The following is a 22,393-nucleotide window of genomic DNA, read 5'->3' as shown; positions in this document are numbered from 1 at the left end:
ACTCACATCAGCTATGGAGGATAAGAAAAGGCACCGAGTGTTCCCCAGCCTGATTCTGAGCCTCTCAAACACCAGGATGAGAGGAAGCAATACCACAGAATTTTCAAGGAGAAAACCATCTTAACCCTTTCTTGAAGCTTAACCCAATTCTTGAACCAAAGCAGCAGGAAAAAAAAAATATATATATACAAACACACAACTGAAGCTATTACTACCTTAAGACACTCAGACAGAGGAGACACCTCACTTTTACCAAACCCCTACTCTTTGTATTTTGGTAGCTTTAAAAACTGCAGCTATTAGGGGGTCATTGTGCAGAATTATGTTTCCGTGGACTCCTGCAAATAGACACCAATAAAGACATGTCAATACCTGTATACATGTATAAATGTGCCAGAGAGATACTCAAATCTAGACAAAGGTAGCTTTCTGCAAAGTTTGAGCACTTTTCCATCTAATGGAAATTTTTACAGCTTCTCAGGCAAAACCACACAGAACAGCTGTAAAACTCCCACGATTCTGCTGCAAACAAGTCATTCCGGTTTACTAATTAATTGCATTTAATATTCAGTTTTGTAAGTTATATTGTGTAGTGATTTAATTTCATAAGCAATAACTCCCAACTAAAAAAATAGTCTTAAAATAATTTTTATAAATGAGTAGACGTTAAAGAGTTTATTGGAAGTCCCACTGCAATTAGGTGGCTGACTCATGAATCAGTTTGCTATAAAGAATAGTGTATGGTCTAATTGCGGGACTGGGATCTAACATTTTATTCTAGGCTTTGACACGAACTCCTTACATAGCCTTTGGGAAAACAAACTCTTCAGATGGATAGATTGAGGTATATAAAGTCATGATAATTGGACTTACTCATAGGACAGCAAATTAAATAATAATTGCAAAACAACTTGGGAGGATAATATTAGAATAATAAATAACATCACACCATATCACTTTTGAGGAGGCTTCAGAATCTTTGTTCTTATACATGAAACTTTCTGGAAATAATGCCCTCAGCTTAAATAAAATACTTTAAAGCCAATTCAGTTCTGTGGGTGTTAGAACTGGCTTCACTTGCCAGTTTGGCTCACCATTGGTGCTGTGCTTGTAAGAAATTAGAGGAAATAGTTCCAAGCAAAAGCCCAAGAAACAACAACCAACTACAGTATACAGAAGCACTATAAATATCTTCTTCCCAGCTCTCACAATAAGCACTTGCATGCATTATTCCCAAGCAGCTTACAGCTGAGACCTTCCAAGGGACTAGAACCATGGATTGTACAACCCAACACACATACTCAAAGGCCATGCAGTAAACTTACCTTCCCCTGCTGCAACAGATGAAACAGGAGAATGGTATGAGAATGACCACATCATCTCTTTATGAAGGACACCAAAGATCTTCACAGGTCATTTCCATTCACTTCAGAGAAAAATTCTTATCAACAGAGGATTTTCTGCAACTAAGATTCCATAGGAGAACTAGAATAACAATCTCCTTCCATGTTTTCAGCTCGCTTCTGCAAGTCACTACACACAGAGCCTACTTTTGGCTCTCCCTCCAGCTTTTTAAGATAAAATGTCAAGAGCATCTGAAAATTCAAAATTCTATCAACATGTCTTAAGGGTTCACTAGTCACTAAAGTAAGGCTTAAAAAAAAAAAAAATCCCCGATCATTAAGATGTTAGGGAGACATTTTCTCATTAAGCTTGCAGAGCTCCATGAATGTTTAAACTACGTCCCATGATGCTGTCTGTTCCCCTCAATGTAAGGCTCTAGCACAGGTGAAGGAAAATAGCTTTCTGAGTGCTGGGGATGACAAGGAGCCAATGACACAAGTAGCTTCAGTTCTCATCTACTGCCATTTCAGATGCTCTGAAGTCTTCACAAACAAGAAGTTATTTTTCAACTTAAAAAGGACATTTCTCTCTAGCATATATCATTAAAATTCATAGCTAACACTGAAGTCTATTATCAAGACTGAAAAGACTCTAAGGGATATATAAAATCTACCTTCTTAGCAGCAGGTTTGCTGGGAGCATATCCAAACAAGATTTTAATCCTCGAGTTCCCTCTCTATGCCAATCAAAATCCTCATCTTACACAACTGAGCATCAACATCATCTTGTTGAAATCCTTGGCACATTTAGCAACTCAGAAACACTGGAATTTTCAAATGGGAATTTTCTGTTCCTTGGTTTAGCTTAAGAAGCAATAACCACAAGTAAATACAAGGCAACTGTTTTACCTGTTTCTGTTACTGTGCCTTGTTTCTAAAAGCAACAAGAAAATCAGAACATCCTACCAATCTGAGATTCTCACAGCTGCACCAATTTCATCTAGCTCCTGTCTCTCTACTCAGGTCATATTGAAAGAAGTCTACTTGTCAAGAAAACTACTAACAGACTATAAGGCATGCTACGGTTTCTTAAATACAAAAAGCTCTTGCTCAAAAAATTTCCAGACATTAAAGCCGAGCACCTAATTTTTTTAAAAATTACTGCTACTAGCTGTAGGAATAACTCAACATCCTGAAAATTAGGTCTCGCATTTCAATATTTAAGCTTTGCATCCATAATTGAAAATTATTCTTAATAACCACAATCGTTTTCTTACCTTGAATATTTTTAAGCCATATCCATGCTAATATACTAATGTTTATTCCAATACAATGAGCATGACTGAATATGTAAAGGCTTTCAGTACCTACCAAATGTGCAACATATAGAAGATTCTAAAATTAGAGAGGCTACCATCTATCTTTTATTTGTATATTGAATTCTCAAAAAAAAAAAAATTTCTTTTAAATGACAACTTTTTTCAGACATAGCCACTTAAAATTAAATCTTATCCTCAATATCTTAGAGCAAAAACATTAAGCATCAAGCAAGAGGAATGCTGATATGTGATTTAAGAGATGTGGGTTCAGTTTCACACCCTGTTACAGACCACCTGTGCAATTTCTAGCAAGTCCCTTGAACTCTGGACCTCTGCTCTCCATCTGAAGAAGAGTTGTCAGTTTAACCTCTATTGCCTGTGGCACATAAACACTTCTGAGGTCTTCCATCCTTAGTGATGGAGGCAATCTGAACATCTTCAAGCATGCAGTAGCAGTTTTGCTTGCTCTTCAACTGAAAAAGCACTCTGCATCCCAGCTATTCTCAGCAGTAAGCTATGTAACACCACAAAACTTTGGGATTTCTTTACAAGTATTAGGAACGTTAGGGCAGATTCCATGCCAACATCAAACCTGTCAGCAGCAAGAATAAAGCTGGTGGATTAGGTGTGCCTTGAAGCAAGAAAACCAGCTTTGGGGTCAAAGTCAAGGTTGTTACCTCACTTCAACACCACCAACTTGAGCAGAAACTGCAAAGGCTCACAATACCTTTAAACATACGCTGACATTGAGAGATTTCTCCTCTTTCTTGCTCCTCTGTACAAAACTCTACCAGGTCATAAAACCTGCCTGTTCTGGTGATGTGGAACTGAATAGGTGCCTTTACAAAGGCAATAAAAAATGCAGATATCTATTAAAAGCAATGTGAGCTTCTTGCACATCATACAAATCTATGGATTCCAGTTGTTTTATAGTTTAAAATTATTACATTGCTGTGTTCAAACAACAGTGACCCTAAAATGTATTACTATATATCAATACACGCTTTGTCACAAGAAATTTCTCTCAGAAGTGTATCTTGATGTGCAAATGTTTAGATAAACTACTGTAATATTTTAAAATACACTGTAAACTTCCTGTACAAACAAGCACTGACAAAGGTGAGGGAGGAGAAAGAAAGTGACCAAAGAGATTTGTACCAATTCTGATATATCAAAGTTTATGCCAGTAGCTCAGCTAAAAAAAAAAATCTTTGCAATAAAATACTGTTAACAATCCTCCTGGAAAAGCTGAAACAGCATCCAGACTTCGTATAAAGCGCAGAGTCTGTAAAGTAATTTATGAGTACAATGGTAGGTCTAGTTTCTTACAGAGTCTATCAATGCTGCTATCTAAAGCTCTAGTTTTTCCCTCTGCCTACAACTTCTCCCCTCATCATTCTCCAGTCCATAAATAGAATTAAGCATGTGCCAGTTTCTTCCATAACTACAGCAGTGACAGTGTGTCTTTCCCACCAACAATTCTGAAAGAACTAAATCATGACTTCTAATTTGTTCCAGATGTTGATCTGGGCAGGAAAGGACCTTGGGAAGTCTCCAGTCCAACCCCCTGCTCAGAGCAAGGTCAGCCAGGAAATCTCAACCAGCTTCCTCAGGGCCATGCACAGTTCAGTTTTGAAAACTTCCAAGGACAGGTCTTCCACGATCTCTTTGGGAATTTGTCCTAATGCTGAATTTAGTTTAACTGTGCTGCCAAATTCAAAACTTACTGGCAGATGATGGAGGAAGATGAGACAAGTGGACAACTGAGTTGCACAGTGCTTGTTTACATAGAAAATGGGCCGAGAAACAAATGACAGAGTTATATAAATAGTTATAGCCATTCATTTATGTAGAGAAAGTGATAATCATACTTACAGGCCTTGAGATACCCATATCTTAGAATTTTGAAGGCAAAATGAACTAACCAGATTTTGCAGAATTAGCTAAAGCTCAAGCATAAGTTAATGACAACTTCAAACCCTTTATCCTTGTTTATTTAAACTATAAAATTGAAAACTTTTTAGTGGATACATAAAGTAAAAATAGCAAAAAATAGTGAAATGCATATGCATTTTAAAAGGGCCAGAAGACTATAGTTCCCTAAGTATTAGTTCACATTTCAAAGCCAACACACTCTTATACTATTTTAACCAATTTATAATCACTAATAAAAATTCCACTGCAAAACTTGTTTAAACTATTCTAACAGGATTTTCTCTAGCTCATTAAAATGACACTTTTACAGTCTTCAAGAATAGGCCTAACAATTAATTCAAAACCTTCTTAGTAGCATCACCCACTTCCAAAGGATTAGAGGTCAGGAACAATCATGTTGTCCTGTCCAGTCAGAACCACAGGGAAAGAAACAGTTTCTCTTCCATTTCAAGGTAAGAACCTTTTACTCCAAAAAGTCTGTGCTCCTGACTTTTGGCATTACCCAGATCTGGCCCATGAAATGCAAACCTTGGTCACAAAACTGACCTCTGATAATTTGATTGCCACGATCTAGTCTGCAGAATCGAGCATTACATACTGATAGAAACTGCAGTTCCATAGAGGCTTTTATTTATTTGCTTTTCAAAGAATTTGACTGTTTGCAATGAACCTAGCTGCAGGTCACTAAAACTAAAGAAAAAGTAAAACAAAAATAACAGGTCAAATTGGCAAACAACCTGGCCTGATCTTCTGCTCTTTCATCAGTCCCTAAGTAGAAGGTAAGGCAGGTAGATACCGGAGTTTTTATGATACTGCATAGCCTGAAAAGAATTTGTGTGTCTAGTTCAAAGCAGAGACTTTTGTTGCCCTAGAAACTAAAGAAGAATACAGCTTAATGTCCTTCAAGCTAATAAAAACATCCCACAATGCACATACAAATACTTTGCAAAAAATGCTCTGCTGAGACAGATCTTCCTCACAATGGTACAATTAGGGTGGAACTCTGGATATTTTTCAGAAGATGGCCTACTTTACAGAAACTCTAAGCAAGTGACCACACTGATCCAGTGAACCAATTCAGGACAAAACAGTGTAAATGCATTTTCTCTTTAACTGCAGAAATAGTAGTCTTTTTTCAGTTCCTTTTGACCATAGTCAAACCCTCCTCTACCAAAAAGTAAAAATCCAAGGCCTTGACTGGTATCATGAGCAGATGCTCTGAAAGCCTCTTCACTCCTGCCAAGTTTCTACCAGAACATTTTATTTTCAACTTGGTAAGCAAAACCATTCTGCCATTACTTCAGAAAGCTGGTGGCCTTTACCTTACAGAATAATTTATCTAATTACCATATGTCTACTATAAATAATTGGAATGTTAGAATAAACAGAGCACCAAGAAGGTTTCATTCTCCACAGGTTTAAGAAGTCAGCTCCAAGTTCAACACCTCAACTTTCTATCTCCAGAAATATTATTCAAAAAGTTATTAACAATTATCTTGTTACGTGAAACTGTTTCATATCTAAAGATGAACAGACCAAAATAAGAGCTTCAGAATTGTCAGGATTTTTTGATAGCTTGTTACTTGTTTGTTCTTATTAAAATAAATTCTGGTTCATCTTCAAATATAAAATACTGCCTCCCAATACACTACCTCTAAGTGGAATAAAGACAAATATAGAGAACAATTTCTTGATAATCTCCCTTCTATCTTGAGCATAAACTTGAGAAATAATTTTCTTAGGAGATTTTTTCATTATTTCTACAATAAGACGGGTACCAATTAAAGAAAAACAACAGACCACTTCATTCTGAACCAGTGTTGTGAATATGATCCATTTGAATATCCAGACATTTCTTAGTAAGAACATGTTTATAAGATGACATTAAATACAGGGGGGTACCAGGTAAAACAGTGAAATCTGAACATTTTACTTTTTCTCACATACATAGATGTGTGTATGAATATCTCAAATCTAATACTTGATTACCTATCAAAATGAAGCCATCTAGAATGAGGAACTCAGATATAGTCATCATCTCAGATGTCGAGCTATTTATATTTTAACTACTGTATAAATGTTAATTTCCTTGGGTCTACTCTAGGTTATAAAAAGCTCATCTTTCCCAGAAGAGTTTTACTAACCTGTCTGACAGCCATTTTATTGTCCACGAAGACACTCTGTGGCAGCCAGTCAAGCCTGCAGACTGTTTTATCTTGTACCTGTTAGCCCCAGCAGCAAGGCTGGCCCCCGGCACTCCCCCACCACCACCACGCTGCTGCACCTCTGGGGATGCGGGCACCCTGGCCGTGCCAAAGCTGTGTCAGCAGCACCGGGTCAGAGCCCAGGGCTCCGGCTGGCAGCATCCCTTGGGCAGCGGAGCGGCTCCGCGCTGGCATTCTGCCTGGGGCTGGTGGCCGTGCGCCGGCCCATGGCCGGTGTCACCCACAGACGGGGAGCATGGGCCCCGCTTGCTGACAGAAAAAGCAACCCGTGCACAGGTGTGTGAGAGAGGGAAACAGAACGAAATCAGTGCCTGTGTTTCTTACTGACATAATTTTTTTTTTTTTTTTTGAGAGGGAAACAAAAACAAGCCAGGAAAAGCTAAGAAACTTCCTTAAAATGCTGCAAATTCCTGCATGGATACCAATTTTTATATTGCCCAAATTAGGTATGAGACAAACAATGTGGCTTTACATTAGTTTAAACAAATTTGTTCAGAAGCAATTTGGTGAAAGAATTTTCACATGTAGACAAAGCCTATTTTAATTTTTTTTAAACAGAAGATGACTGCAGAACCTGATAGAATTCATTCATTTTTTCCTTTTATCCTGAGTCCTGACCCCAGATGTCTAAAAGACTGAAAATCTCTTGTGTACATATATGCATATATTTGTATGTGTATGTTGTACATACATTTTAAATGTCTCTTCTTCTGAGCAAACTTAATTTAAAAAAACCAGCATGTACTTCATTTTATTCTAAGAAACAAAATATTACCCCAATATTTACATGTCTATTTGTTACATTTTAGGTAGAGAAAGGACGGTAATTTGTATACTTAACGCTCTAAAGTAACAGTAAGAAAATATGTGAAAATATTGAAATATTTGAAAAAGAAGGTTTTCTTTTAAGAAAGAGGTTATATTTAAAGGTACTGTGCACACATCCCCAAGTCCATTACACCTTCTTCATTGAATCACTAATTGGTAACTAGAATTTCCTGAAAATAGTTCATTAATTATTTTTTCCACATTAAGTTGTCCTATTCAGAAAGGCCATTCCAATTAATCTGAAGGTGTGTGCAGAGGTGTGAAGCCTAGACTGTTCCCAGTCCTTTTAATCTAACCACATTTCTTGCTGACAAAGTCTTTCAAAGCAAGCATTTTGATCATTTCTTGGAGAAGAATGTAAACTTCAATTACCAGACTAATTATCCCAGCTAGGAAGGCAATACAATTGCTTAATTTTAGAGTAATGATGGACTTTCAAGGTGTGACTTCTCAGCTTTCATCCAAGGCTGAGCTCACCATTGTCCCTCTCTGGCAGATGAAGCTACCACAATGGCATTCACTATTTCTGACTAAAAACCATCTGGAGGAGAATTCAGCATTCCCCAAGTTGTGCGGGAATAACCTTTCACAGCTACCACAATGGCATTCACTATTTCTGACTAAAAACCATCTGGAGGAGAATTCAACATTCCCCAAGTTATGCGGGAATAACACCCTTTAGGTTACTTGTTTTCTTTCTTGAACAGACTAATTTAAAAAATCATGCTTTTCTCTTTTTTTGTTTATTTTTTACCAAGTATAGTTCATGAGAAAAAAATAGAAAAGGTAATATTTTGCAATAAATTGCAGCAATTATATTGAATGATGAAGTTCTTGAGAAGCCATGGAAATATTTTCTTTTTTCAAAAATCATACTTCTTTCCTCTGTAAAGCCTACAATGCAGCAAATCTTTCCAGAAGTAAAAACTTTGTAAACACAGGGTAGTTTCTTTTTCTCCAATATGTCCCTGTCAAGCCTAGGGACACATTAGCAAGCCCTGCAATTCATAGCACCTGCCTTCCCTCTTCCTTATGTTCCAGAGCACTTTGGACATTTTAAGTTCAAGTACTCCAATGGTGGCTTTCTGCATATTTCGTTTTCCTTTCCATAACAGAGTTACATTGTAAACTTTGGTAGGTAAACCTGAATTGCATGGATTTGTTCAAAGATTTATTAAAGTACCTAAGACAAAGCAGTCTGGATAAACCACCTTTCTACCATCAAGCTACCATGATGTTTATCTTCAGCTTCTTGTGATATAATTTTGAGAGATACAGGCCCTTTGAACACACCTGTACAGTTTAGTCTTGTGATGGAGGGTTCATATCATCTGCAAGTGCCCATCACCTCCTTCCCTTGAGAAAGGGCCCTGCTTCCCATTAAATGTTCACACGTCCTGTCTACAAACCATCACTGCAGCCCAGCAGTCGAGCTCTTGGCAATTACAGGCGTAACCAACAGTGTAACATCAAAAACATGAAAGGAAAAGTAGCTCCAGTCCATCAGGAGACAGTCCAAGGACTGCACTTGCTCATTGTGGCTCCTGAAAACCACCTTCACACAGATGAGGAGCGACTCTTCCAATTACATGGTCAGTGTGGAATCTGGGGCAAAAGGCCTGGTGGCAGCAGGACCATTCCCACAATGTAAAAACTGGAACTTGGAGTGGTAATACGAACAGCATTCCTTGCCAAGGGTTGTTAACAGACTCATCTGACAGGAAACAATATTCTGATTTTGGTTGCTAAGAGATCTGGTTACAAGAGAGTATGAGAAATAAAAGAGTTACAAGAAGTTTGACTACAAACTGCTAGATAGTAAAACAGACTCAGAAATTTGCAACAACTACAATAAGACAGTGATACTTTGTTAAGTAACAGAGCTTACAAAATCCCAGATGGGACAGCTACACCCTCTATGGTACCAGACTAAAGGTGAGACTATTAGATAGATACCCATTTATTTAGTCCAGGCAAAATTATCAGCTGATCCATTATGTTATCTTCAAAGGCAGCAGAGGACTCTCGAACCCCACTCCCATCAAAACATAGCCACACGCAGCAGGCAGCCTGGCTTCTCCCCAGTTTTAATGAACTTTGGGAATATTTGGACTGAGTGAAATTCTACAATGTGTCATCATGTCTAAATTTTCTAGAACATCAAGGACCAAGGAGCACAAGGCTATTGATTCTCTCACATGACTAACCTATACCAGCTACTGGAGAAAGAGATGGCATGAGACTGCTGAGCATCTGCGCTTCTGACGTTAAGTGAGGCTGCAGACAACCAAACTAAGAGACAGAAGAGATACCTAATGAAGGCAAACTAATCAAGTTTTTTCCTATTTGATACTTAACATTAAAACTCTATGGACTCTTGACAGGCTATCCTGATATCCTCTTCTCCAGTTTCTTTCTAGAAAGGAGTCTATCACCCTTCTGACAAGTATTTCTATAAGGATAGATTTCCAAGCAGATTCTACTCCAAATAAAATTTTGTAATCAGTAATATAATATAAGCTGTGCATAGAACTTCTAGAGAAGGAAGGGATCTGAAGTACAAGACTTGTTAAGCCTGTGCTGTTGATCAAGGCTGTGGCCTACTCCATATTCTGTACCAAAAAAGTCATACAAAGGCATTCAGAAACTCACTGCCCAAAACATACAGAATGAAACTGTTGTGAAAAAGGAGGTAGAGAGATTTACTCATTCTGATGGCAAATATTCCTGGGTCTGAAAGCAAAACTGAGGTAGATAAATATACTGGATCTCCAGAAGTGTTTAGAGGCCATGACCAGGAGACTGCTCCACAAAATTTCTACCTCCCCAGTAAATTTCTTGAAAAGCTGCACCCACTCAAAGTTTTTGTCAAAACAAGGTATCTGTCTGAAGGTCTAGAGCTGTGCAAGCCCAGCTGAGCCACATACTGGAACCAAAACAGGGTCACACACCTAAGGTCTCTGCAGCCTTACGCAAGCAGCCAAGTCCCTCAAGAGGCTTAATTCACTAAACATTGCTTACTGAGGCTACTAACACAACAACAGTGAGATATTCAACAAACCCACAATAGAGATCACTTCCATAGAAAGCCCTGGGAATAGAAGCAAGTGGTGTCAATGCTGTTTCTCACACTTAACATAGTACAGCGATTATAACCCTGATCAATGAGGTGACAGACTTGCACTACACACCTCCTTTAGTCATAGGAGTTTCACATCTGCTTTTCCCAGAAGACTGTTCTAACCACTCAACTGCAAGACAGGTTCAGAAAATACTCTTAAATCTTTTTGTTGAAGATGTACCACTATGAAGGTAAGTACACAAGACACAAGAAGGCAAATTCACAAATCCCAAGGGAACAACAGAAAAGGATCAGATGTACAAGATAAAGAAAGGTACCAGGACTGGTACCCAGTCATTTCTCAGGACTGCTTATTCTCCTTAGATTAGGAAGTCACTGCAAAAATGCAAAACTGATATCCCATATAGTTAATGATCAACAGAAGACTCCCCTGGTCCAGGTGACCATAATATTTCAGGAAAGGTCAGCTGTTGCTTCATGATGACATACTGACTTCCACTTCTCTCCCATTCTTTTAAATTAAGTGTTTTGACCTGTGGCCAAGCCTGTTTCTGAAGAGAAAAGATTCTGTATATATGACTTGGTAGTTTGAGTGGTTTGCTACAACAGTATTACACACCTTAGAACAAAGCAGATTCCTAAGGAAATGACCCAAAATAGCTTAGTGTTTTTTTTCCTGAAAGGCCTAGGTCTCATTTATTTCTAAATGAAATGCATAAAAAGAGAAGGTTGGCATTAGGGAAAAATATTTTTAAAAAGGCATCTGTTCCAGAGCACTGCATGTTCAGAAGACTGATGCCAGGAGTGCCTGCTTGCATCCTGCACATTTGGTACAATAATGAAACCAAGCTCTCCTACCTCCAAAGCCTCCATGCATCCTGAGGAGCTCATCTGTTAAAGAATCCAAGCAGATTGAACAGATTTAAGAGGTACCACACTGAACACCGCCACTCTCCTCCCTCCAAACCTAAAACCACACCCAAATGGATAAAAGGAATGGGAGAACTCACTTCACATTATCACTTGAACTTTGACAGTGGACTGCAGCAGCCTTAACCCAGCAGAAGGTGACTCATTCTTCTCTCTTCCAGGCATTGTAGGGAGTGACATGCATGTCAGCTACCAAGAATCTAGCTGCATCTTAAACTGTTATAACGGAGCAGATGCCTTCTTTAAGCACTGAGATAGAGAGCCTGAATTTAACTGGAGACTGAAAAACACTCAGACCAGTTTAGATTTTTTGCTTTGTGGGGTGAGAGGCATATGAAAGGCATCTGATAAAACCCTCCAGAATAAATAGCTCAACATGATCATCTTCTGCCCTCTCAATTATTAAAGAAACCCCAACCTGAATGCTTGAAGCTAAAACACAAGACACCATGATGTGACAGGCCTTCAATAGCATTATTTCAGCAGAAGGGCAAATTCTGAACCTGGAGATAGAAGACAACTACTAGGAAAACCTATAACACATCAAGTTCTTTTGGCAGAGGAAAGTAATCCACAGACTGAAAACATACCTTCCTAAAAACATGTATTTACAAGTAGCAGTATACAAATTAGGACTGATGTCATAGTGCAAAAAAAATACACTTGTTCAGCATTTTGTAGCATTAAATACAGAGGTGGGTGAAAAAAAAACCCCACCAGAATTTTTTCCCCACCCATTTATAAATTCTGGGGAAAATGGTATAAACGCCCAACATTTTCTATTCATTGTTTAGTTCTAACAAAACCAAGGAGTTTCTAAAATTTATAAATTAAATTAAAAACATAGTAAGGAAATTTCAAAAGTAAAGGAATTCTTGAGGAAAGAATTGATGCATTTCTATATTGGTCTTATAAAGTTCATAGCTTTTTGAAAAGACAGAAGCATTCCAATTATTTTATAAAATGTTTCAAGTAAGATTTTGCACAGCAGTTTAAAAGATGTTACAGCAGTGCTGGAAACTGCAACCAGATCTAATCAGATAAAGTAGGTTGATCAGTCCTGGCTTACACTCTTTACTGTAAAATATATTAGGGGTAAGAGGGCAAACAATTCAAACATTCTCCTATGAAAACTTGCTCATAATTCAGCAGACATGCTTATAGGCTAGTGGTGACCTATTTGGCTGTTTCTTGAAAGCATCCTTTCTTGCAATTAATCAGAAATCCAGGATCAAAGCTCTTCTTCACAACTTTCACAGCACTTAAGTTCAGTGCCTTATCCAATTCATTTCCAGTTTAAATTAAATTGTAGTTGAATTGAAACTCGCATGGGAATCTCAAACACTATTAATCTTTTAGTTAAGGTGGCTACCTGTTAACCAGAACAATAATGGGAGTCCCCAAACCATTCTTTAAAGTAAGAACTGTATTTTATTTTACCACAGACCACTACCCTAAGTATTGCATCCTAATATTTTAAAAATGCTTTAATGTCCTCCTCATTACCATGACTTTTGCAGAAGATAATAATTTAAAAATTGTTAAAGCTCCATCTACAAGACACAAGCGATATTTCAAAACAAACTAATCAATCCTAACAACATTCATTTTGTTTGTCCTTCACCTGATCTTTCACCCAGTCTAGGGCTAACCAAGACAAGAATTAAAATATTGTCACCATTGCATTTGTGAAGAGTACAGCATCCAACTGTACTGAGCGAGCCCCATGACATTTGTGTTGAGAAAGGATAACATGCTCATAACACACCTTTAATTCTCTTGTCTAGACTAGGATTTAAGGCAACACAGCTGCCAAAGTGCATCCAACCCATTGACAAAGAAAGTGTTCAAGTTGCACTCACCACTGTAAACTGCACCTAGACTATAGTGTCTGCCTTAGTGCAGCAAAAACTGAATACTAGTCCTGAACTGGAAACTTCTGGAAAACAAACCCAGAGCAGAACAAAACAAATCCAACCCCCCCAGAAAAGAGCAGGAGCAAGCTAATGAATAAGAGAGCCCATAGAAGCAGATAGCTATAGTTCTTGTTACCTTAAAATCTTTATACATAAATCTTTATACAAGTCACTACGCGCCAGGATAATTTAGCACTGCAGTCCTGATTGCTTCCCTATTCTCTCTCAAAACGTTATCATCACATACCACCTACACAATTTACAAGGAGGAAAAAAAAACTGTTTGAGCAACACTTCTAATGCTCCAGAAATTAAATAACCAGTAACCCCAGGTTTTTTCTTAGGTACAAGAAATAAAAATCTGACATTCAATTATTAAGAAAACCAGAAAAGAAATTTAATGGAAGGATTTGATGATTTTTTTGGGCAATCCACCCACTCAGACATTTCACATTTTAATTTAAAAACTTTTAACAGCCAAAGAATGTCTATTTTTGAAATTCTGGCCTAAAAAGTATGCCTGATAACACAGGAGCTTTAACTAAACATTATGTTACCCAGAATGCTTCACGTTTGACCAAAGAATGAAACTTATTTCTATCCACACACTATCCAGCTGAAGAATTATTTTGAAAGAAAATATTAAACTTACTGACAACTGTGTTGGCTATAAAAAACAGTATTTAAAGAATTACTGGCCTCTCAGCAAAACAGAAATTCAAATGCAAAACTAGAAATTCTAATGAGCAATGATTTTTTTTAAATAAAATTTTCCAAATATTCAAAAAATCTTTGTCAAAACAGTCTAATGAAGTGCAAGATAGAAAACATTCAACCCCAAGCATTAATGCTATATTACTGAACTGAATTATGAAAACAAAGTCATGATAATATTTGGTTTTTAACACATTAAATGACATTTTTACAACACAGACACAATCAAGCAATATTGCACAACCAAAAACAAACTTAAGAAGTCTTGCCACATACTGTTCTACTATTTGATAATTGTAGCTATCCAAAAATTATCCACACATCTCTACAACAACTTAAGCTACAGCAGCAATTAAAACCCAAACCCAGAAGATGATGCTAAGAAAGGCATCATTAAAAAAAAAAAAAAAAAAAAAGAAAGGCACTATACTCTAAACTAGCACAATCTAAACTAAACACGCATACAAAAGGAGCTTGCCTACCTGGCTTTTTCAATAAAAGTCCAAAGAACACCTAAAAAGCAGGAGAGGATAAAAAATATTTATATTCAGTGTTCGGATATGAAAGCTATCATGTCATTTTACCTTACAGAGAAAAATAAGTAAAACTTGGGAAGGAATACCAATAAAATTATCTGGACTAGGCCATGGGGATGGTAGGAAGCAGGGAAACAGCCAAAAAAACCCCAACATATTAGAACACTTTGGTTATAAGCATTGTCTCCAATTTTCACATTTTCCACTGAAAGAAATTCAAAGTAATATGAATATTTCAGATTATCAAGAATGTGAGAGTGGGAAAGTGTGGGGGGAAGAGTCAAGAGAACTCTGCAAATATGCAATTAAATTCAAAAGTTACTACAGGAAAACATTAAAGGTTACATATTCTGAAGATGCACGAGCACCTTGAAATATCTGATTTTAAGACTAAGCCAAACAACATTAAAATAGTCTTCTATAGCTTAAAATTGCACATTGTCAGAGACGTTTTTTAGAGGATTGTCTGTATAAGACTTGTAGGAACCTATAATTTTACCTGACAGAATTAGTTCATTAATTTCAAATTAAAACAAAGGTATATTCATACACACAAAAAATTAATCTAAGCTCTGTACAATGCTTCTTTTGGTCTCTAAAGTTACTTTAAAAACATGAGAGCACAAATCTGAGTTATGCTCTATTACAGACACTTTCTAGAGGACAGTCTATGTATCAGTTCTCCAATAAAACACAAGAGATGTCCAGACAGCTGAAAGTTCTGATATTATATACAGAGTCAATTAAGTATGACTACTTCTGTTTACCTCTCCTTTACATCTCTACAGATCCTTAAAGTGTTTACATTTTGTTCCTATAAATCTGTGAGGTTCCCACCTGATAAGCAGCTATCCATAGGTGTCCCTTAACAAAGAAAAAAGGAAAAGGGAGAGCAGTAGAGTTCTTCTATTGTACTTCAATATGTGCAAATGTTTACTGAGATTTAGAATCTGTTAATCTGTTCTTCCAATGAAGTCCTAAATTTCACCTCATGGGTGCACAAAAGTAGCTGGCAGCTTGTCCAAAGAGAGAATGGGGGCCATGCTTTTTATCCACTCAGCCTTTTTTTACCTGAAAATGAGTACTCAAAGCAATCCATTGCATTAAGATGATTGCACAAAAAAGAACTCTTCCTAAAAAAAGACAAAGATTTCAGTGTGTGCTTATTTCTGCTTATCTCCACACAGCTAGCACCTATGAAAATCCTTAGACATTTGTCAAGCTTTGTATACAGTACACTTCAGAAGAAACAGGATTTTCTATACTTCAGCTCTACCAAACACTTAAGTGTTTCTTCCTAAAAGGTTGAAGCCATGTTTGTGGTTGAAGGTGTTATACTAGTGTTTATGAAGAATCCTCTAATTCTCAAAAGTAGAAAAAATACTTTCTGGAAATAAGGACGCAACATACACAGAACTTCAGAAAACTGAAAAATTTGACCTTGTTTAAAGAGATCTTATGTTCTTTGAATAAAAAACATACTTCAATTTCAAAGTATTTGGAAAGCAATATTTTCAAGTAAACTTTTAAGCAATTTGTAATTTCAAATATAGTTTTCCAGACTTAATCACCATTAAGTCACTAAATACATCAATTATCATTGACTGAAGATGATTTCACAATTAATAAATTTCAATAATTACATCTCTTATATGTTTTAATTCTACACAGAATTCCTAGACTGGGAGGCAGATTTTCATCATGATCATAAACCACAGAAACTACAAAGACTATTGTCAACTCAAAGATACATTTCTGTGATATTTCATAGCAAGACACATATAATTTAGTCTACATTTTCAGCCAATCTAAATAAAATAAATTTTCTGGTCTTTTTCTTCTAGATAAAAAGCATGAGATTAATGAAAAGGAGTTTTTTTTCACTACTTGGAGTAAAATAGCACTTTTGAGAAATACTTTAAGTAGGCTCTGTTAGTCTCTAAAATGTGATCGCAACAGTCCTCTACTTAAAGCATAGGTCAGACACCTAGAAAAATTACTACAAGTAAAGAACTCTGAATTAACTTTGAGTTTTCTTTTACTTCTAGGCTCTAGTTTTCTGCTTGAATAGAAATAACAAAACTTTCCTATTTCATGGGGTTCACCTGAAAAAAACACTATAAAAACACCTGTAGAACAGATTGAGAAATTACAGTATTGAAGGCTAAGCAAGCACCTAGAATGGCTACCCAGTGAGTTTTAAACATACCTTCATAATAGAAGAACATTGGCAGTCATATTAAAAATTAAAATTTGTTATTTGGCAAATACCAACAGATTCTCTTTAGAGAGCTTTCTAATCAAACAACAGACAAACACAAATAGTGTTAGAAGATACCCAACTCCTTTTTCCACAAAAATAAAAATAAAATTTGCACTACCTTATCTTCATTCTCGCTAATTACTTCTAAATCTTGACATCTAACTGGGATATACCACTTCCAATCTGTTCTTTTGACAGCTTCTGTCCTTCCTCCACTGCGGACCTTTGTTGGCATGGGCCCACTCATCCAATTTAGCCCTGCTCTCACAAACAGAAGGTTTCTCCAGAAAACAGCTCATTCTGAAACGATGGCGAGCTCTGTCTGCAGCATAAACAAGTCAATTCTTTGCTGCCAAGCCTGTAAATCTAAGGAAGAAGGCCCCAGAACTGCAGCACCCACCAATGCACAGGTGACATACTTTGTGTATTACCTCACCAGGAGGCAGTAAAGCAGCAGCTGGTTCTTTTTATCCTTCTTGAATACAGAGAGTAAGTAGTCTTCAAAGCTACCTTATGTACACTCCACCTTCCTAGCAGTACAAACCTTCAGCATATGCAAGAATCAGGAAACAAGGCTCAATGGACCTATTTGGCAAAAGCAGGGTCCAGAAACCAGTTCTAGGTGCCCAAACTGGGACTGGATCAAGGCATTTCAGATGAAACATCTGGAGGAAGAGCAGCAGCCGTGATTTGGTACCACCGGGATCCTTCATCCAACAGTGGCAGCACTCTGCGCTGCAGGAAACTCCAGCCCGGAGTACAGTGAGCACTTCTGAAACCTCTTCCTCCTCCTCATCCTCTGTCAAGGCAGAGCGGCTGGGGGTGCACCTATCCACCCAGAGCTGGCAGGGCTCCCTTCTCAAGGTAAAGCACTTGGACTCTCTCTTAGAAAGATCTAAACAATTTTTTTTTTTTTACTTTGAAAAGAGGAATACTGCTTACATTTAAAAATTTTCCCAGGAAAGAATTTTAATTACCTGTTTAAAAGCCATGAAGACACCTTCCACTCTTGATAAAGCTGTGCACCATGACTGAAAGGGATGCAAGGTCTGCACACACTACACAAGGAAGCCCAACTTCACAGCTTTGCCATTAGGGGAGTTCTCTGCAAGCTGGCAGAGCTGGATTTCAGACTAAGCCTATTTATGCACTAATATTAAATAGCCATTTAAAGAGAACAGAAACTAGAGTGGCAAGAGTGATCTCAATCTCTTCTAACCACTAAGCTTCAGAGCTAAGCGAAGGTCCACTCGTTTCCTCTCTTTCATTCATGAACATGTCGCTCATTCCTCTAAGGTCACTCAGATTCATCAGGTGGGGTGCAGGACTCACTTAGCTTAGCTGGCATGGCATGTGGTCATAAGACCAGGGAAGCAGAAGACTCAAATGTGCATCTCTTAGCCCAAAGAGGGAATTTCAACTGGCTTTTCTACTTCTTGGTAGTGTAATTAAAATTACTCTCTAATTATGGTATAACACAGGGATTCTTTCATCTGAAAATAAAACAAAATAGCAAGGACAATATGTAAAATGCACAGATACCTTCCACTTAGAGACCTGGCCAATTGGTTTTCGGTACAACTAAAGCTCAGAGATTTTTCAGAACATGGTTTTGTATCAATATAAGCATACAGTTGTCATCCAAAACCCCCAACAAAATAGTACTACGATTATTTGTTTCTCAGCATGGATTAAATGCCTTTCTGCAACTGTAAATTATAATTTAGAAGTCCTTGTACAGATGCATATTGTATCTGTAAATATGCACTTTTCAGGTTCAACTGGTAAGAAAGATGCAAGCTTAAGTCTACAGCACATTAGGTCTTACACTGCCTGCAAACCTAAGTTCCAAAACATAACACCCCCACCACAACCCACATATGTAAATCAGGCGAGTTAACAAGTAAAAATCTGGTACCCTTGCTGAAGCTACATCCCTTTAATGCATCATATTCCTTTCAACTACAACTCAATTAAAATTATCTGGGCTTGCTAAAATTTTCAGGATTTAAGCTGCATTTAGATTACTTTACATAAATGAAATTTAGGATTACAACGCTGCTCATATGTCTCACAAAATATCTAACCAAAAGGTAAAAGCTGGAGTCTTGCAGTGAAAGAGCTGGCAGATGAAAAATGAGAGCAGCATTCAGACCCACTCTCAGCAGTGCTGAGTCAATGTAACTATGGAAGTACAAGCTGCTTTCTATTTTGCTTCACCTATCTACAGCTGGTCAGCTGGGGTCTGAATGCAGCTGCTCCAGCACAAGGTACAAAGCAAGCTGCAAAAGCCACAGATATAAATTCAGAAGCTAAATGAATTTATAGTGATGATTAAGTACAAGAAAACCAAAAGCATTTAGTAATTAATAATGTCTACCCAAACTACTTAAAGAAAAAACCTTCTGCAAGGTATGCGAGAACGATAAGAATGGAAGGATACTGAAAATGCACTTTTTATAATAAATTCAAAATAACTCCATTACATTGGTCTTTAGAAATCTCCACTGAGAGAGTCAGGACACACATTAAGAAACACCCACTATGAAAAAGTTGCAAGTCTTTAAAAATAGCAGCGCTTTGCCTCCTCCCTCCCCTTTCCCCTACTCACCCTCCTCCCCAATTTCAAAATACATCTTCCCCAGGCCTTGGTCTGGAATGGCAGTTTCTGTGAACAGACCATACCCGACCATATGATTAGCCATTATTATTATCATCACCTTTTATGCTCTACTCTACATTAAGATGCAAATCCAACAGATGTGGTCCAACTAAGTTATTTACAAGGGTTTCCCTTTCAGATGTCCAAGGCAAAGCTACAACCAGTTCTGCGATATAATTACAGCCTCTCTCCACGGGCAGTAAGAGACGTCTGCCTGCGATGGTCTGGCCAGCGGCATTTTCTCATCTACGCTCTGGTTCAAACGGTTGCTATGATTTCAAATGGTGATCTACCCTTATTTTAGCGCGACTGGCTGCATTTCAGCTGCCGACATCTGACTGATTGATGCACATCTAAACAACGCAGCGATTATAAAAACACACTGGCAGTAGGCACCGGTGTTTCACCACCGTGGGCTCGCTCCTAACAGAGCGGCTGGCAACGAGACCGTGGGAAATTTAAGAGAAACACCAGCACACATGAGGCCTAACACTCACAGCCGTCACGTCCACCGAGAAAGAGGTGGCGTCCTGCACTTTTAAGAGGGAGAAGTTCATGGAAATGCCTATGCAGGTATCTGAACAGGCAGATCTCTCGCCTGCCGCACGAAAGCATCCAGGTGCTTCCCCTGCACATCGGCCACAGCACGTCCACCACGAAAGTGCACTCGAGGGCTGCCTGACCCGATGCACCACTGGGGGAACTGCTTTTCCGCCCCCACGGTTCCAGCCTCTGGCCAGACTCTCCACCGTATTCCATACGGGAGCACCCCAAACTCCCCGCACACGCAACCGGGGGGAGGGCGAGCGGCGGAAGCCACCGGAGCCCCCGGCCCCTGCCCCCGCTCCGCCACCCCCGGCCGGCGCCCGCCCACGGGGAGCCCGGGGCTGCGGGCGCGGCTCGGGAGGGGGCGGCGGGATGGGGGCAATGCCCTGCCGCCCGGGGGAGGGCGGAGGGAGGCGGGCGAGGGAAGGGAGCCGCGGGGCAGGCACCTGAGCGGGCGTGGGCAGCCCCCGGGCCGGAGATCCGGGCACCGGGGCGGGGGAGGAGGGCACGGAGGGGGGGCGGGAGGCCCGCAGGCCCCGGCGGGGCGGGCCGGGCCGCAGGTGGGCGTCGGGCGCGGCCGCCGGAGGAGCGGCCGCCGGGCAAGTCACCTCTTGACGCGGATGATCTGGTCGCGCATGGGTCGGATGTCCTGGAAGCTCTGCTGGTTGACCAGGCTGTAGACGAGGATGAATCCCTGCCCGTTCTTGATGTAGAGGTCCCGCATGGAGGCGAACTGCTCAGTGCCCGCCGTGTCCAGGATCTCCAGGACGGAGGGGGAGGCGTCCACCTCGATCTCCTTGCGGTAGAAGTCCTCAATGGTGGGGTCGTACTTCTCGATGAAGGTGCCGGTCACGAACTGCACCGTGAGCGCCGACTTCCCCACCCCGCCCGAGCCCAGCACCACCAGCGCTGCCGGCGGCGGGGCCGCGCTCACGGGCTGCGGCGCGGCCGGGGTGGGGCGGCGGCCCCGCCTCCTCCTTCCCGTGTCGCCACGGCAACAGCCAACGGGGCGGGACGGGGGAAGAAAGAGCTGCACCGTGAGCGCCGACTTCCCCACCCCGCCCGAGCCCAGCACCACCACCTTGTACTCGCGCATCCTCCCGCCAGCGCGGACCGCCCGCCCGACCCGCACCTGCCGACGGCCCCTCCTCACCCCCCCGCCATCGGCCGCCCCGCCCTGTGCCCGCCGCCGCAGCCGCCTCCGCTCCGCTCCCCGCCCGGCGGATGCTCCGGGCCGCCGCGGCGGCTCCTGGGCGGCGCTGCCGGCGGCGGGGCCGCGCTCACGGGCTGCGGCGCGGCCGGGGTGGGGCGGCGGCCCCGCCTCCTCCTTCCCGTGTCGCCACGGCAACAGCCAACGGGGCGGGACGGGGGAAGAAAGAGCGGGGAGGAGGAGGAGGAGGAAGAGGAGGGCGGGCACCGCCCCGTCACGTGGCGCGCCCCCCTTCCTGCCCCCGGGCGCGGCGGCCGCACGTGATGCCGGCGGGCGGCGGCGCCGCTGCTGTCGCCGCTGTCGCCGCTGTCGCCCGTGTCCCTTCCCCTCCCCGCGTCCCCTGCCGTGCCGTCGCTCCGGGGACACAGCGTCCCCCGGCCCCGCCGCCCGGGCCGGCTCCGAGCGGGAAGGGGCGGGACGAGCCAATGGGAGCGCGGCCGGGCTCCCGCGGTTCCGCTTCCCGGGCGGCGGGAGGCGGCTCCGGCGCGGTAAGTTCGGGCCGCTCCGGACCTGGCGGCTTTCCGGCCGTGTGAATCCCGCTGCTGCGTGTAGAAGTCAGTGGGATTCATCGAATCCATGGCAGTGATCCGGCGCGCGTTGGATCCCTTTGGACGCACTGCCGTCTGGGCCGTGCCTGCAAGGGGACGGCCGGAGGTGTTTGTTGGCAGTGGTGCCTGCCTTCTCGTCCCCTTCTGATAGAGGGAAGGGGCCAGTAAAAGTGGTGGTGCACTTTGGTAAAAGTGCTCCATCAAAACAGTATAGAAAATGAAGATGATTGATGGGATGGAATTCACAGGTCCTCCCAGGAACTGGTATCACTCCGGAAAGATGCTCACTTGTATGCTTGCCTGTCTGCTACGAGACAGACTCCTTAACGCTTCTTT

The 22,393-nt window shown here is 40.8% G+C and overlaps 1 protein-coding gene across 2 annotated transcripts in view; it reads right to left on the bottom strand.

Annotated features, from left to right (window-relative positions):
- Window positions 1-21,845, bottom strand: part of RAP2A (RAP2A, member of RAS oncogene family) — a 31,589-nt gene extending 9,744 nt beyond the window's left edge. The window contains exons 1-2 of one of the 2 annotated variants that reach the window (XM_041478275.1): window positions 21,336-21,845; window positions 20,908-21,173 (exon numbers count right to left, since the gene is read on the bottom strand). In XM_041478275.1, the coding sequence (XP_041334209.1) occupies window positions 20,908-21,173; window positions 21,336-21,395 (326 nt within the window). In that variant the 5' untranslated portion in view covers window positions 21,396-21,845. Of the gene's footprint in view, window positions 1-20,907; window positions 21,204-21,335 lie in introns of both variants that reach the window. The other variant, XM_041478274.1, reaches the window with a different exon arrangement.
- Between the last annotated feature and the right edge of the window lie 548 nt (window positions 21,846-22,393).

This window comes from Pyrgilauda ruficollis, unplaced genomic scaffold, assembly GCF_017590135.1.
Source record: "Pyrgilauda ruficollis isolate IOZ18807 unplaced genomic scaffold, ASM1759013v1 scaffold44, whole genome shotgun sequence".
In the NCBI taxonomy this organism is placed as follows: Eukaryota; Metazoa; Chordata; class Aves; order Passeriformes; family Passeridae; genus Pyrgilauda; species Pyrgilauda ruficollis.
Note: the sequence above shows the minus strand (reverse complement) of the source record. Positions and strands in the feature narration are given on the sequence as shown.